A 12260-nucleotide genomic window follows, 5' to 3' on the forward strand; every position below is an offset into this window, starting at 1 on the left:
CGCGTTGCTGACTGACTTGCCAGCTTTTCGGCGGATGGTGAAGGTGATCAGCTCGTGGTCGCTGTCACCCAGCTTCCCGTCAATCACTAGGTCGCCGACTAGGTCATCCCCAGTAGCCAAAACCAGGTCGAGCAGCACTTTGCCTCTCGTTGGCCCATAGACTTCTTGAGTCAGGTAGAGGTCATCCACGCACGAGAGGAAGCTTTGCGACCGCTCAGATTTTGCTGAGCGATCCTCCCACAAGATGTCCGGGTAATTGAAGTCACCCATGACAACCATGGTCCTGGAGCATGCGGCCTCAGCCAGTTCCCGGGCAAACTCCTGGTCAAGATCAGGACTTTGGGTGGGAGGTCTGTAGTAGATTCCCACCATTGTGTCCCCTGTGCCGTGTTCCCCACGGATTTTAACCCAGAGGGTCTCCAGCCGTCCACCCTGGTCGCCAATATCGGCTTGCAGGGACGTGTAGCTTTCCTTAACATAGAGAGCTACCCCCCCGCCCCTTTTCTCTACATGATCCCTCCTGTACAGGGTATAGCCATCTATAACCGTGGTCCAGTCATGGGTGGAGTATGATACTGAAGATACTGAACAATAAGTTAAATAACACAAATCACTTCTCAACCATACTGCGGCCTTCACAGCACAGCAAGACTTTTTAAAAAATAATATCATACATACAAATATAAGCAAAGCAAGCTCTTAGGGAAAGCAGGGTCATCCTGCCCGTGCGGAAGTCAAGAGAGCACTTGATTTCACACACAATATTCATATGAGTTCTAGCTCCAATTATATTAAGGGAATTTGAAATGACATTACAGCCTCTTGCAATTATATGAAGGTATTTTGACAAACTATGAAACAGGACAGAATAGAGAAATGTAGCTGGTATAAAGAAGTATAACTGCCTACACATACAGTCTCAGTCAATCCAAGTGAGGAGGTTTCCAAAGGGACGAAGGGCAGTTCAGTGCTCCTTTGCTTCTCACAGGCCGTAGTAAAAGTGCTGGATGCTGTTAAGGCAGTCTCTTGAGTAGACCAACAAGAGGTATCCAGAGGTATTTCATGGGTGTTTCTGTATTTTTTAGCGGATGATGACACTTTTTTCTCTGGAACAGAGTAGGTGACAGAAGAGCAGGCAAGTGAATTTTGTTTTTTGTTATATGGCTATAACTAAGCTGCTTATTCAACACATACAGAGCCAGTTGCACATGTCATTTGCACACACAACTACATATCAGCCTTTGACAAAAACTTTGCCCAAATTAATCCCTAAACAGAAATTCAGTGGTATCATTATTGTTTGTGACTAGGATTTCCTTTTAATCATGACAAAGAGGATACCCATTACGCAACCTTGACTACTGTATTGATAAGGATGCTGAGTTAAGGAATATGGAGACTAAGCTACATAAAAAACCTGGCTGTTTTCCAAACAATATTTTGGAAGTACAAAGCCACAATACTACAATCTCATGACATAACAAATGTAGTAGCAGCAATGAGATAACTAGATAACTAACTGACTTGGATCCTGGAAATATTAAGGAAAAATGTGAGCCTCAGACCTTATTTAAAATCTCAATTGCTTACATTTCCAAGACCTTTCTCCGTCCAAGTTGTGAAAATTACTTTTAGCCATAATTTATTTTCTGGAACCTTTCAAAACTTGGCTTTTTCAGCTGTGCTTGCAGAAATTCTCCTCCTCACTAAGTGGACTTTCATTAGGTGCATCTACAAGAGACACTGTTAGGTGCATTAGCCTAAATTTAAGGCGCATTAGGGCACATGTCTACACATTCACATCCTTAATACAGTTTAAAAATGGTGATTTTAGGCTAATCGTGCCTACATTTGATGCCTGCAAATGCAGGTATCAAATTTAGACATGGATAGTTAAAGCATATTAACATTGTGCGTGGGGACTGATTTAAGATTAACTTTAGTCCCAAATCAGTCCACACACTTTAACACCTGTATGTGTAGACACCTACCTAAGCTAATGTGCATTTCATTTAGGCGTGCTTAAATGCACGTGTAGACACACCTATTATGTATAATTATTTAAACCAAAGACATAACACTTCAAAGCACAACATTTAACATCTTTTATAATTCCCTGGTCTAACCCAGATTTAATTTCACTAGTACCAGCTGAAAGGCTTCTACTACTCATATCAACCGATACTACATTAGCAAGTGCAAATAGGAAAGATTGACTTCAAATGCCAAAGAGTTAAGCAAGTCTCTGAAGTTTCCCTTTTCCCATCCAGTTTACCTGGGCTGAGTGGAGTGCTGACACTAGTTGGCGCATGACCCACTCTGGGTGTTTTACAAGTTGAATCCTTACTAGAATTCTCTCGCTCATAAGAAATACTGGACAAATCCTGAATATCTGTCAATGATCTAAAGGTTTAACAATGAAAGAGACTCATAGGTTACAAGATCTATTTTTAAATATCACTTTCTTACAAATTTCATATTACTTCATTGTGCAATTTGCAGGTTCTATAACAGTTTAAATTTAGGTCAATCTGCTTGGTCTTCCAGAGGTAAGTGAGGGAGTCTTTATGACAATGGCATGTGGAGTTCTCAAAAGACTCAAGAACACCTATGCCAAACTTCCAGCAGGGCTTAAAAGACAGAGAAGGTATCTTAGCTATCAATCTTTTTCAAAAAGAGTTGAGAACTGATCTCAAGAATAAAAGAACCTTCAGCTGGGATACAGAGTAGCTCAAAGCTCTTGGATACTTGCAGCCTTAGATGTCCTCCATGTGAACGACTTACACTCAGTGAAACAACTACACAAATATCCTCAGAAGAACCTTTGTTGTCCACTAAAGATTACTTACAGTTTGAAGCCCTTGCAGAACTGTGGCCATACTGAGTAACACAACTTACATGCTTTTACAGTAAGTATTCCCTCAAAACATATTTAGTAGGCTTTGTTGATCTGAAGGAAATATTTTCTCTCAGCCACTGAATGTTGTCTTAATCAGAAGTTTATATGTAATCTTTCACCACATTAAAAAAAAAGCTTGATTTCCAAATTAAGGTAACGAATTATTCTGCCATGTGGTTCTGTCCTACCAAAATAAGAATTTAAAAACCTCCATCATATTATTCAGAGTCCATATTTATTTGCAAATAAATGGTATTTAACTGTGAATTAATCATTTTCTCTCTAGAGAAAGGACAACTATTCTGTGTTCATCCTACTTAACATGTTCAGAGGAAATGAAGATTCCCAAGTACCTTAACTTGCCTGCATAGTGCCCAAATGACTTTCTGTTTCCCTAATTTAATTACGCCTGGATATGCAAATACTTTGATGTAAGCTAAGGATGACTGTGTTTGTTTGCTTTTTTGTACCTACTCCCCTGCTTATCATGATGAAATACAATCTGTCTACTCTGCACTAGCATCGTGCTTCTGAAGGTCTGTTCTGGCACATCAACTCATTTTATAGCAACAGAAAACTTTAGAATGGTAATGACTAATCTGCTGCAGGTTCACTATGAGATAGTGTGTAGCCTTACATATAGTTTTCTTTGAACTCTTCCAGTGCCTCTCCAGGTATCATTTCTTGTGCTGCTTCAACGCTGTAAAGAGAAAAAATTAAAAGCTCATATTCATTGATTCTCTTGGAAAAAAGTGAAAATAAACTTTTAAAAAAGAGAACAAAGGAAAGTAAAGAAACTTAAAAGACAACGTCCCCGGGGCTTGAGTAAGACGCATCCAAAATCAGAACTCATCAAAAATCAAAATCAAAATCAGGCCTTGAGAAAAGGAAGAGAGGGGCAGGAAAAAAGGTGTTGCATAAACTGGATAGGAATCTGTAGTGTACCTACCACAACAAATACATGCAAAATTCATGCTAGGGGTTCCAAATAAAACCACTGAAAAATTAAGACTTGTAAGACTTGTCACTATTTCTAAGACTTGTTGTTACTCCCTTTTCCCACCCTTTTTCTGCCTTGTTTATGTTGTAGCCACTCCAGAGAGCAGATACTATTGCTGATTAAGCGAATGTACAGCACCTAGCCCACTGGGGCAGTGATTCTGGCTGGCCTCTCTGTAACACAAATAAAAAATAATAATGGAACAGAAGCACTGTATCTGGCAGTTAACTGCAGCAGCAAGTCTCCAAATACTGGCTCAGAGTAAGTGCTGAAAGGGGTCACAGACTATGCTTCGAACTCTGCTACCTCCCAAAAGGGAAAAGATATGGTTTTGTATGCCACCTGAGCTGCAGTACTAAGGTCTGACAAGCTATAAAACACAGGATGAATGCCTGGGATTGAATAGCTTTGCTCTAAAATTTTGGCAGGTCCATATAATATGTATATCTAATATATACAAATTACTTTTCTTATTTACATCCTAACTAGCTCATTAAGCAAAAAGAAGGATGGTAACACAATAAAGGCAAAGCCTCATCAGATCCATGAGTCCTGCTAATGTTTCTTGGCCAGGAAATACAATACATACATCACCATTAAAAATACCACTGGCAGCTTATTTCAGCATTAGGTATTTCAGTAGGATTAATAAAGAAAAAGCACAATCCATATAACCTAATTTATGCTTGAAATGGCAATGAAAATAATAAGTCTTTCTACCTGGCTACAGGCATATGCCTGAGTTGATTTACTCCCACTGTGTTATTGCTAAGGTTTTCTTTTGCTGTGTTGCAGAGAAATTTTTTTCTTCCTGAATACAAATAGGAAATGTTCACCATTATTGGGTTTTGCAAATAAAAAAAATGACATAACTTATTGAACAGGAAATTACAACTTTATTATATTTTTCAGTTCTTGTGACCTCTGTCTTGGTTATTCTCAAAAGACAAATGTGTTTTTAAAAATACATTTTCATAAACATATCCCAGCTGCCAGACATTCTACCATTGGGGGATTGGGTATATTGAAATGTTTTAAAACTCCATCTGAAAAAGAACTGACAAAAAAGAATAGACGTGCAATGCCAACATTTCCATTCCAGATGTATTATTATAGGTCTTCTGGTTCTCAAACTCCAGGGATGTCTGGTAATCAGAATATTAGTGTATGTGGCAATCTGGTTATTAGTGTATGCAGGAAACTAATTTGATTTCCATTTCTTTCCCTCACAAATTACCTGAAGCTACTAAATGAGCAACAGGTATAATAGAAACTGGCTATAACAATAGACTTTCTGATTGCAATGCAACAAGTGCACGATCAAAACTTCCCTCAGCTCAAATTATTCATTCTATGTTCAGGTCTGACTGTACAAATCCTGTTGTATGCCCTCAACTCCCACTGAAGTCACTACAAATGGAGAAGAAGCAGGCCACCAAGACTTCAGCTCTGGCTGATAGGAAAATTCCCAAGTAGATAAATGGCATGCCAGCAATTGGCAAGTTTGTGTCTGCTGCAAGGACAGCATGAAAATAACTGGCATATATTTAATAGCATTACCTGACTCTGCATCCGCACCGATCTGGTTTGGTACGCAGACTTTTGGGGTTATTTCTAATTCACCTTCAGAACTTGAGGTCTGAAGAGAAAGAATGCAACAAATTAAAAATTCTTGCAGTCATACTGCAAAGGGAGAACTCTTGCCCCCATGCGATGTACACCCTAATCAGTGTGGAAAGCAGTAAATCTCTCAGGAACTTCAGTGTCAAGAGCAATAATGAAAAGTGTTTGTTGCCTTTGACATTCTTCACAAATAGTTTCATCGTCTCTAAGAAATGAATAAAAATTGTCTTCCAAACGTGGAAGGGTATAATGAATAGTGCTGGAAGGGATGTCTTACTTGAAGGCTGGCCTCAATTTTTTCTTAGCTTACAGCACGATTTATCATTTTAAGGTTATCTAAAAGCCTTAATTTCCCTGTAAAACATGATCTGAGAGATGATTCTCAAGACGAGGAAGGACTGCTGTAAAATAAAGATGCCATGACAACAAGTTTAGCAGTTTTCAATAGCTCTTTTCCAAATCAGAGACAAACATAAACAAAGCCTTGGTATATATTTTACTCCCATGTAGACTTTGATTTTACCTCTACTTCTGAGCTGTCTTGAGTAACAGGAGGGAAAAATTCATCAGGGTCAGGAGTGAAAAATTCATCGGACAGGTCAGGAGAAGAATCAGAGGAATGATCTAACACCCTCGAATGCCCCTGTTAAAAATGTTAGAAAATATGAATTGAAGATGCTTTCACGTCTCCATATGGCATAATATACTTCTTAAACAACATTAAATAGTAACATGTCAAGTTGAAATCAGTAAGCTTCACTCTCTCATATAACTTTTACTCTTCTCACATGTTCATTGGGGTACCTATGACTTTTACATTATTTCTCTGCATGCCTCTTTCACTTTCAAATGGGAACATTTGAGCCTGCAGCCACAATACTACCTTATGTTGTGGGCCATCACAGCCTAAATGAAGTGGAGCCAGAGCTTTGCCAGTACTGTTAGAAGTCATAGCAGCAATTCAATATGTTGCTTTCTTCTGTCTGATTCTGTCATGTGCCCAGAGAAGGGCATCAGAGAGCAGAGAGAAAACAGAGCTGTGCTTCCAGTCCTGACCTCTTTCAGTCATTAAAATAGTCGGTGGCGTTGTTCTGTAAAAAGAGTGTAAACCCTGGCAAGAGCCCAATCTGGATCATTACATTCTGTCTACAGCACCTAAATTGCCTGGAGTTTTAATTGGATACTGAAGTCTTCACTTCCTGCACTAAACTGCTCTAAAGTGCTATTAAGAATCCCAGGTGTGCTATAAAATGGACCCATTACCTTCTCAAACACAAGACACATCTCTTTTTCTCAAATCATTTGGGAGGTGGCAGGCTGGAGGGGGAGTATAGTGGGTTAAAAGTGAGGCTTGCTATTACCTGGACTGTTTAATCAATGGAAACCAGATTTCAAAAAGTATTTAGGTACCTAATTCCCACTGCAATCAATGTGAGTTACCTAACCTAGACTGATGATTTTGAAAAGCACAGTACATGTACTTAGCTGCCTGGCACTGGGAGCACTTAAAATGTTAAAATGGTCTATAAACTATTTTTATGTTCTACCAAGCAGATCCTGACTTTTCACAAATAAACATTTTTGCAATATAAAATGTGCATCCTACATTGTTTGAAGTGCTGATATAACAATCCCATATACTGTCAATGTACAGATAAATCTCTTTTCTTCATGGGAGTTACAGGCAAAAAACCATTTCTCCTAGGTATGTTTTGTGCATTCTCCTACCAAATTTTTCTACTCCACAGGCATGTGTGTGCTGTGCCATCATTCTGTGAAAATCGCTTTTAAAAACATGAATCAATTCAGATTTGGCAGTAGCTTTTGTTCTACTGCTCTTGGTTTCTTTAGCTCCTCATCACTGGGTATTTTTCATTTGATTGCTCTATATTTCAGCCAACCTCCCACTGCTCAGATTGCCTAGATGGTTTTACAAAACCAAACAAATGGAGGATTCCTGGGCAGCTCACAGCTAGAAGATAAGCATTATCTGGTTGTCTTCATATTTCAATGTGCAACACATAGAAACGAGTGTAATCTGTTTTATAGATTACTGCTAACAATTAGATTTCTTGGATTTAAGCACGTACCCTAGAGAGATTCTGAGATCCTCTAGAAATGTCTGAATTCTTATGAGAGGCTGTTCCAGACTCTGCTTGTTCATCTTTTGATGGAGACTGGCCATTTCTACCTAAAAAATTGAAGCGTGTTAGAATTGAACACAATTATTATGCACAGAATAATGTGGATGGGCTAGTTTGAGCAACTGACAGATTACAAATGTGAAAAAATGACATCAAAGCTACATGATGTGTCACACACATGGGAAGATGATGGCAATTAAATGCCCTGTTTCAGGCATGTGAATCTTTACTGAGCTCTGGTCTGAACATGTTTTTCTTTAAAATACCTTTCACATCCACATCATTAATAATTCATTTCTTAAATTTTCTATAAGCCACATATTAGGATCTAAGCAGGCACAATTCAGTAATAAAGCACTATTCAAAGGATCAAACCTCAAGACTCCAAGCACATAAAATGTAAACCATTTTCAGGATTTTATCCTATTGCTGGCAACCTTTTGCTTGATGTGCCATCAGGTCACTGTCCTCATATGAAATGTGACTATATCACAACCATTTTCATCTCTGTTTCTGGATGCATCTCTGCCACAAACTGAGTTCTTGGCTATTTGTCAGTGTGGTTGTGAGGGATGTGAATGTAGAGAGACATGCAGCAGCTGGATTCTCACAAACTACCCACCTGATTTGGTTACATCTCAGAGACAGACCCTTTGGATCAAGTAAATAATCTACTACATATTTCTAACTGCCAACATTTCCTTTCTGATCTTCATGCCAGTCTCTTTTCTCTCTGTGCATGGGTACATCACCCTTAATTGTTTAGTGTCTCCACACCTTCCAAGACAAATATTAAGCAGCAACTAAATTCACTTAGGAAATGTAGCATTGACCGACAAAGATTTTCAATGGAGGGGCTCTCTTAGTCACGCCTTTAGGGCAAGCCACAACCACTCTGGACCCCCCATTCTTATATGGATCATTCTTATTTGGACCAGATGATGAATACCTCACCTTGGTGCCATACAGCAATGTAGCTACTTACTAACCTCAAATTACTCCACGTTCTGTGAAACATGGTAACCCATAAACACAGGAAATGTGGATGGTTTGACTTTTCTATAGCAATCAAGGTTATGGTCTACTCATGATTGCCAACATGGCACTGGCCAATAGGCTGCTACAGGAAAAGGATTTTCAAAATTTGAAAGAAATAAAACTAGGCTGACACAAAAATAGGAAGTAAAGGCACGTGGGCACACTCACCATGGGCTTTAATATGACAAGAGTTTTCAACCTTCAACATCCAACTATATCAAAGGGACCTTGGTACTCACTGGCAAGACCCTAGATGTCACTTAGTGCCCAGTGCTCAGTCCAGAGAATATTCTACACTCTATATGGGGCCATTCTGGAGGTGAAACTGGCCTGTGAGGCCTCCAATAACCATGCCACAAGCAAGTCCATTTTTACCAGTGTTACCTGCAAAACTTTCGAAGATAGACTCTGCGTCACTCCACTCCGATTCAGATTTTTCCTTCCTCCCCAGATCCAGCGTGTCAGTGCCACTACCTGTCTGCCACCTGCCAGCTCTTCTCTGCCACTCAGGATATCCCCGATCCTTGATGGTGGCTTGTAGATATGTCTCCTTCAGGCTTTCTGCTTCACTCTCAGAAGTGCATTCACTGGGCGCATATGGAGGAAGAAGTCCCAGCTGGCCTGAGACTGCTCTTTTAGCCATCTGTTTCACTTCAGCTAGACAAAAACAATATTCTTACTGTTCCTCTTCTTGTTGCAAGCTAGACTCTCAGAGCGCCCACCTGGGGAATGCCTGCCATTTAGCTCACTCCCCAAGGTTTGCACAGGAGCAGGATTTGGACCCTTAGGCCTTTGCCTGTGTTGTTCAGGCCATCTGCTGACTTGGGAACATGCAGGGTCATTGCCAAAAAGTCTCCTTCATTATCACAAAGACCAGAATCTTACCTCTGCTTTAATAAAAGCAGAAATCTGCAGAAATCCAGGGGAACACTTTGGACACACACATTCATTAGGGAATGTTCCAATGGGGTGAGCCCTGGTGATGATTATTTCTATTCCTCATGTTATATGGCCATCTAGTGGCTGCTGCAGTGACTGATGGGAAGAAGTCCTGTTAATACCCTCACTGGATTCATTACAGGCCATCTGTTATTTCAGCCTTGGGCTGAAAATCCTGGTGGTTGCTCACACCTTAGTAACATTGTTGGACTGATCGTGCAAACTCTGCCTGGGATCAGGACAGAAAATTGCATTTAATCTGCATCATCTCCCCAGGAACACCTGGCAGGGCTACCATAACAAAGTTGGCCCTGTCACATATGCAGAGCCTTTTTATTTTAACTACAGAAACTACAGCACTGGAGGCATCAACAGCCCAGCTCTTTGGCCACACTCTCTATAGATAATACTCTGAGAACTCCCTTCCATTTTTACTCAACAGCCCAATGAATTCAAGGGGATCTGCAGGTGCTCAGCACTTGGGAAGACCAGGCAGTCTTTATTTAGATGCCTAAATATGGAGGCGTTTAATTTCAGAAATCCAACTCTGAGATCTGGCCAAGGAGGAGAGCAACATATGTTCAGTTAGTTTAGGAAGCCCCTTCCTGTCCTCTTTGAAGATGGGACACACACGGATAAGACAAATTCAGCATTGACTGATGAGCCAGCTTGAATAGGGGAAGGTATAATGCCAGGAAAATATGCATGATTACAGGAATCTTGACAAAGATAAATCACTGAGGGACATGAAGGACAAAATACCGTATGTTTCCAGGACACTTCCTAACTTCCATGTTTAATCAACTTTGTGATCTACTCACTTGTCCATTCTGGCTGCACCATCCTTCTCTCTTCACATAATATTCTTCTGTTGGAAATTTCAGATGCTGATTTTGGAAGCCGCCTACAGTAAATTGTTACAAGGTACATTCAACAGAAATGCATTGCGTTAACCCTTCCTCCGATAGTAAAATGCTAATGTGATATGCTTTGGAACCAGCACACTGATCCCCTAGTAGCTTCATTTGCATCCAGTGGTGTGTCCATATGATTTATTATGCATGTAAGGCTTTTCAAATCTTTCTTTAGGTGCTGAAGTACCATTTTCTATCACACCAATTCTTACCACTGTCCAGTTCACCTTTTACAAAGTGATCACAGACCCCAGAGAAAAAGATATTATGTACTGACATATTCCAACTCATTAAGTTCCAGCGGTAGTTATCTGATCAGCTATTGTAACTGACAATGTGTCAGTGTCATGGCAGGATCCTAATTGGATAGATGGATTTTGGCTTGCTGAGAAAAACTCAGTGCCATTTTAAATCCTGGACATGTATGCTTGTAACAAGGGTTTTAGTGGAAGAATTTGCTGAATTCACTCCTTTGTGAACAGGATCAAAGCAACAGGCAGAACTTACCATATCTCCTCTTCAACTGCACTTCCTGCAGAACTTGAATCACCTCCGCTCTCGTGCTGCAAGTTGACATTTCTTTTCCGTCTTACAGACACGCGTGGGTGTAATTGCTGAAATGAGTCCACCAAACCATGACTCAGCATATACCAGGTATTCTGCGATCATTAAAGCCATGTTAAGAACTTGTGGGTGCATCTACACGTGCGCATTTACTGCATAGTACAAGCATGCATCTACATGTGCATGCCCATACTGCGCAATAAATATAGCAACTTATGCTGACTTGAGTGTAAATTTTATGCCCAATTAGTTACTGCACAGTAAATTTACTGCGCAGTAAATTTAAGCCAGCGTAAATGCATGTGTAGACATGCCCTGTTTCTGCAATCTTAATTCACTAGCCTTTATTTGAATGGCACTAATCACATGAGCAAGGGTGACAGGCAGAAGCCCTACATTAACCAGAAGTAGGTGGTAAATTTCTAGCAGGCTCCTTTTACATGTAGGGGCCCAAACCTGCAATAAGGTGAGTGCCTTGTGGGAATTTCTGGTGCTAGGCAACTCACCGATCAGACTCACAATCCAGATACAGATACAAAACCCTCCTCCAAATATACTCTTTTGGCTAGCAATGTTAATAGTTCCCTAAAGTCTACAAGCACTTAGAAATCATCCTCACGTGACAGCTGAGAGCAACAACAACCTATAAAAATACCCTCTCCTACACTTGCTCTGCCTCCCAATATTCCCCACCTTCACTCCAAACAAAGATGATTTCTCCACAGGGGCAGTGGGCTGCCTAATTAAACTCAAATGGAAAGACTTTCCTGTCTCTCTGTGAAGAGCCAGGTACACCAAAGTGCTAGTCAAAATAACAAGAAATAACAGTAGGTGATAAAAATGTAAACTGGCCTCCCTATGTCCTTATACCTAGATATTTTAGTCATTTTCAAATCAACCCTTAAAATGCATTCATTGAGAACACATTTGTGCATCCCAATCCAGTGACCCTGAAAACAAAATTAAGAGGCCAATTTTTAAAGCATGGCTTTATTACAGTCTTATTGTACAAGCCATCAGTGAACAGACGCGAGGCTACACGTCAGAACAAAATGGAGCCATAAATAAAGATGAAACGTCTGTATAAAAAAGCTACTATTTGTTTAAAGCCAAAAAGATGACACATTACCACACTGAGA

The 12260-nt window shown here is 40.1% G+C and overlaps 1 protein-coding gene across 1 annotated transcript in view; it reads right to left on the reverse strand.

Annotated features, from left to right (window-relative positions):
* TEX14 (testis expressed 14, intercellular bridge forming factor) overlaps window positions 1–12260 on the reverse strand; it is a 39838-nt gene that overhangs the window by 11852 nt on the left and 15726 nt on the right. The window contains exons 14-23 of the mRNA XM_006016115.3: window positions 11065–11171; window positions 10465–10547; window positions 9089–9361; window positions 7613–7713; window positions 6046–6165; window positions 5460–5538; window positions 4620–4710; window positions 3537–3599; window positions 2276–2403; window positions 916–1106 (exon numbers count right to left, since the gene is read on the reverse strand). Of these exons, the coding sequence (XP_006016177.2) occupies window positions 916–1106; window positions 2276–2403; window positions 3537–3599; window positions 4620–4710; window positions 5460–5538; window positions 6046–6165; window positions 7613–7713; window positions 9089–9361; window positions 10465–10547; window positions 11065–11171 (1236 nt within the window). The remainder of the gene's footprint in view (window positions 1–915; window positions 1107–2275; window positions 2404–3536; window positions 3600–4619; window positions 4711–5459; window positions 5539–6045; window positions 6166–7612; window positions 7714–9088; window positions 9362–10464; window positions 10548–11064; window positions 11172–12260) is intronic.

Source organism: Alligator sinensis, unplaced genomic scaffold (assembly GCF_000455745.1).
Source record: "Alligator sinensis unplaced genomic scaffold, ASM45574v1 scaffold118_1, whole genome shotgun sequence".
NCBI classification, from domain to species: domain Eukaryota; kingdom Metazoa; phylum Chordata; order Crocodylia; family Alligatoridae; genus Alligator; species Alligator sinensis.